Source organism: Mesitornis unicolor, unplaced genomic scaffold (assembly GCF_000695765.1).
Source record: "Mesitornis unicolor isolate BGI_N332 unplaced genomic scaffold, ASM69576v1 scaffold46378, whole genome shotgun sequence".
In the NCBI taxonomy this organism is placed as follows: Eukaryota; Metazoa; Chordata; class Aves; order Mesitornithiformes; family Mesitornithidae; genus Mesitornis; species Mesitornis unicolor.
The window spans coordinates 252-5,610 of NW_010203370.1; the positions used below are offsets into that span (position 1 = coordinate 252).

The 5,359-nt window shown below is 33.1% G+C and overlaps 1 protein-coding gene across 1 annotated transcript; it reads left to right on the forward strand.

The window, feature by feature from the left end:
• Nucleotides 1-2,492: 2,492 nt before the first annotated feature.
• LOC104545521 (3-hydroxy-3-methylglutaryl-coenzyme A reductase-like) lies at nucleotides 2,493-3,962 on the forward strand (the record flags this gene model as incomplete). Its single annotated transcript, XM_010190684.1, has 4 exons — nucleotides 2,493-2,657; nucleotides 3,060-3,171; nucleotides 3,702-3,789; nucleotides 3,878-3,962. Coding segments are annotated over exons 1-4 (450 nt in total), but the record flags the coding sequence as incomplete, so codon positions are not given.
• Nucleotides 3,963-5,359: the final 1,397 nt, after the last annotated feature.

Consider the following 5,359-nt stretch of genomic DNA (forward strand, 5'->3'; position numbering starts at 1 on the left):
TAATAGATGGTGTTGCAGATGTTTGCTTTGAGGTTAGTGAGAGCTGTGTGACAAACCCGAGGTATTTTAGCAAATAATCATACAGTTACTTGGCAGATTAATGCTATAAAGCATCACATACAACCAGTCTAGTTTGCTTTTTAAACACTGTTAAAGTTTTTCAAAGGTTTGCAGTTGCTTTTGTTCGTATTTTGCTTTGATTCCCAGAATGGATTGCTTTAGTTAATAGTCTCTTGGCAAATTTTGATGGAAAATAAAGGCAAGCAAGAAATGGGCAGGATTTATAAAGCATCCCTTTTCAACCACCATTTTGAAACTTTTAAGAAAGGATATTAATGATAAGCTTTATATTTAAGGTTATGTCGTGCTAATTCCAAGCTGTGAGTCAATGTAGCTATACAGATATTTTAAATAGAATTAGAAATATGAGCTGATCATATGCATTGAAACATTTTTTACAGTACTCAGTAAAGCAGAATCAGTGTATGAAATCTGCATAAATATTTTCTAGAAATGTCAACTGCATAGCAAAAAACCCTATGCACTTCAGGCAGGTTAAATAAACATGAAGACTCCAAAGAAAACTTTTAGGTTAGGAGTTACTGCCACTCGGTTAACCCCAAGATCAGTAGTGAGGCATCCTGTATTTCTTTGCAGCAGTTAAGTATAAGACAGTGTCTAATAATACATATTATGGATAATTACTTTCATATGCAAATTATGTGTTTTTCCCTAATTGATTTATTCAAAAGCATTCTATTTTCATAGAACATTTTCTGGATTTTTTTTTGGCGTTGTTTCAAAATCTTTGGCACTAAGATATTCCTCTCACTATGTCTTGTTTTAGTTTTCCTAATTAGAAGATACCTTCCATTTGTCTCTGGAGAAACTGTGATACCACTTTGGAACAGTTTTGCAAGAACATGAATTTATAAAAGAATATGTAGATTATATTACACAAGGGAAAGCAAAGGATAATGTTGACTATAAAAGAAGTGTGTGGTTGATTGTGTTTAAAAAAAGCTTTCTGTTAGGAAATGAAATTATTTGCTCATAAGGGAGACTGTCCTCAATTATTTTTCCCATTTGGTTCCATGAGCCACAAAAATCCTGCCACACCTTTACTGTAGAAGGTTAAAGAAAAACTTACTAGCGCTGTCAGTGTTCATGGGATCAAGATTGGCATTGGTAGGAAAACAAGGTGATTCTGGTATCATCAGGAACACCAAGCAGATAGATTTGCCCTGTCTTGTTATTTTCTTAGTTGAATGACAGCTTCATTTTTCAAGTCCAAGTGAAAGAAATAATGCTAGGTCTTCCCAGAAGGCTGATAGATTGATTGTTACTTTTAAGATGACATGAAGGTTTTTTTTAATCCACTTGAAGTGACAATGTGTGGAGCCATCAGTCCTCTGTGGAAATCTTTACAATGCTATGTTTGTACATGTAAATACTGAATTATTTGTTAGCCAGGCTACTATTTAAGCATCTTTTGAACTTTATGATGTATAGCTAACTTTCATCACAGAGTTCTCTAAGCTGTTGATTTTGTGCAATGAAGAAAGCAAAGTCCCAGTACTAATGCATTTAAGAGATGTTTTACAGCATAGAAACAGAATGCCATAAAATTAAGTAAACATGCTTGATGAACTTGCCTAACGGTAGAACACAGAGCAAATAGACTAGCATTGTGGGTTTTGTAACTGAAGGATGTACAGAACATCCACATTGTCAGTTATGTGACACAGACGTGTGAGAGTTTCTGTCAAATGTTTGTGATCTGTTGAAAGCAGAGATGATGAAATCCATCAGTAACCTGAGAATTAGTTATATGGGTACAAGAGAACTGTCACAAAATACTGTATGTGAGGACTCATACTCAGATGAAGAAGGAACTGTTTTGAATGTGATTAACTTGAATCACTGAAAAATATTAAGCACAAAGTAGAGAAGACAACACAGTCTTCTCTATAACTTTGCAATTCTTGGTGTTGAAGTTGAACATTACCAACAATGGTTACTTGGTAAATTATATAGTTAAAATAAAGTTAATATTTTTGATAGGATGAGTGAGTAAAAAGAAGTAACAGAATTTAGTGAGTGCTTACTTAGGTAAAAACAAGAAGTTAGAGTCAAAGTGGTATCAAAATTGTGTGACAGGAAGATACTAAGATACGTTGTGAGAGTGGTAGAGCCTTATTAGTAATGCCTTGAAGAAACAAGAGAGATGTATATTAAAAAATAAAAAGATTGGGAATGCAGGAGCAGAATATTAGAAAGAAATGTGATTTATATGGAAGGTTGAAAGGTGAAAGTTAGTTTCCTTACTGTTGTTACATAACTGGTTTTGTGGCCTTTGGTTTTGTTTGTTTTTCTTTCCAGAGGGATGACTTGCAGAAATCTATAGAGCTCTGTCTTTTTCCCCTGAATCTCATACTTGCTTATGTGAAATCTTTTCTTGCAGGTTTGCTAAGTATAGAACAGTCTTGAAAATGTTGTCCAGACTCTTTCGAATGCATGGCCTTTTTGTAGCCTCTCATCCATGGGAAGTCATTGTGGGGACAGTGACTCTCACGATCTGTATGATGTCCATGAAGATGTTCACTGGGAATGATAAGATCTGTGGCTGGAATTATGAGTGCCCCAAACTTGAAGAAGTAAGGATTTCAGTTCCTGTTATAGAACTTGTCAAGCAGTAGATCCAGAGTTTTCTGTAGAATAAGATCAGGTTGTGATGTATTAGGAAGAAAGTAGTATGCAGAAACTTCTTTATTGCCATCTTTTCCCATGGTGTATATTAAAGCTGTATGCAAACAGTGATGCACTACAGAAGTCATTAAATCTGACTTCCAGTTGCACAGTATCTAGTGAACAAAGATTTTGTATTAATATTGTTTGCAATATCTTAATTTTTTTAAGGCAGACTGGCAGTGATACTTGTTTTATTCTGAAACTTAATTTCTAGTGCAGCTTCACAATGGATTTTTTTATTACTGAAACTTAATGACAAGTTACTAATTAATGTAAAAGCTAACTAACTCATTTTGTATTTTAAACAGGATGTTCTGAGCAGTGATATCATCATCCTGACAATCACACGCTGTATAGCAATTCTTTATATTTATTTCCAGTTTCAGAACCTAAGGCAGCTTGGGTCAAAATACATTTTAGGTACTGTATATTATTTTTTTGTATTTGATGCATACATTTTAATTGTTTATATGCATATATAAATTGATAACCAATATTAGAATTTTAACACTTATGCACAGAACAGGGTTATTTTAATTATTTGGTAGATAGCAGAATAAAAGAATAGATCAAAGTGCATTCTTTTTTAAGAGAGATTGTGTAGGATTGTATAAACACTGGAAATACAATTCTTTATATAATTGCTTATTGTGTGAAACACTTAAAAATATAGAGCTGTTTAAGCCAGTTTTCATTTTTGCTGATAACAAATGAGAAGTTTCATGGCTTTTATTTCTTAGAGTCTTACTTTGAATGCAATACAAATTTTAGCTTTAAATAGTGGTATAAAAGTACCATCTACTTCAGTTTGTATCTCAGCTGCTCTGAGAAATGAGAACTCTCATTTGTTTGCGTCAGGATTGATCTAAAGGTATAATTTTTCTTTTTTTCATTTTTTTTTCTCTCAATATATTTAAAATAAAAATTTCAGTCTCTCTCTTTTTTAAAAGGTATTGCTGGCCTCTTCACAATCTTCTCAAGTTTTGTATTTAGTACAGTGGTAATTCACTTCTTGGATAAAGAACTGACAGGTTTAAAGTAAGTAATAAATTGTTATTCTGTATTTCTTGCTTCAATTTTTTTCCTGTACAATAAACCTTTAATTTTAACATATGCTTTTTTTCAGTGAAGCTTTACCATTCTTCCTGCTCCTGATTGATCTGTCAAGAGCAAGTGCATTAGCCAAATTTGCACTTAGTTCTAACTCACAGGTGAGGGGTGTTGGAGTTGGTTGGTTGGGGTTTTTTTTTGTTTCGTTTTGGGTTTTTTTTTTGCAATGGATCTCTAGAATTTAGTGTTCAAAGATGAGCATTATCCCATGGAAGGGGGTTGGAACTGGATCTTTAAGGTCCCTTCCAAGCCAAACCATTCTGTGATTCTAAGGGTAATCCAGGTCGAGAGACCTAAAGATGAATACCATACTGGTGATATATATAAAGGATCAGATTTTATCCAGATTCTCTGCTCTCTTGTCTTCAGTCCAGCCCAGAGTTTGAGCGAATAACACTATAAAGTTAGAGTGCATAATCATGTGAGCCAAGTTAATTATATGCATAAGTACTTCATAGATTCAGAACTTTAAACCAGCCATGCTTTTAGCTCTGTTAAGAAGGCTAGAGTTGCTAGACCGAAGTTTTCCCTAGAGGAGTTATTGATAGAAAAAAAGTTAATTTCTAGGGCTCAGTTTATAAAGCGAACAGTATATAAAGAAACATTTCTAGACAAAATCTTAGCTGAACAAGCACAGCATATGTGTAGACAGAACCATTCATGCTTTTATGCATTCTTTAATACCACAACAGGAAGGATCAACATCACATTTTGTTTGTCGTACATTGAAAAGGTTTTTTCCTAATATTGTAATTTCTGAAATAAAAATATATTTAGTGAAATTAATTTATATCTACATGGTAATTAAGCATACTAATTGCGACAAAATATTTATATTTTAAGATGCTGTCTATTAGAGTATGTTTCACACTCTCTATATATGCAATATTATTGTAAAGTGTTATAATAATTGCGGGTACATGATTTTTTATTAATTTTCAAGAAAGTATTTCACAAACAGGTTTTCCCATATTTAGTGAAATTAATTTATATCTACATGGTAATTAAGCATACTAATTGCGACAAAATATTTATATTTTAAGATGCTGTCTATTAGAGTATGTTTCACACTCTCTATATATGCAATATTATTGTAAAGTGTTATAATAATTGCGGGTACATGATTTTTTATTAATTTTCAAGAAAGTATTTCACAAACAGGTTTTCCCTAACACTACCACCAAAACATCAGCAGACCCTCTAGAGTTTGCCATGCTTAGCTTTTGGAGGAAATCCCTTTCTCTCCAGGGAAAGGTTTTAGTGTGTTCTGTGTCCTGTTTTCTGTCAGCTAAGTCTAGCAAGTGAAATAATAAAATTAAGAAACAGTAAAAAGTTAGAGTACAGATAAGTGGTTGCCACAACTTTTGAAATGCCATGTCATAACTGGCTTCTATTTTATGTCTTAAAGTGTAGAAGTTCTGTTCTTCTGAATGTACTTTAATGAAAGTCTATGCCTATCAGTATTGCAGGAGCTTAGAATACTGATGAGCCAAAGATA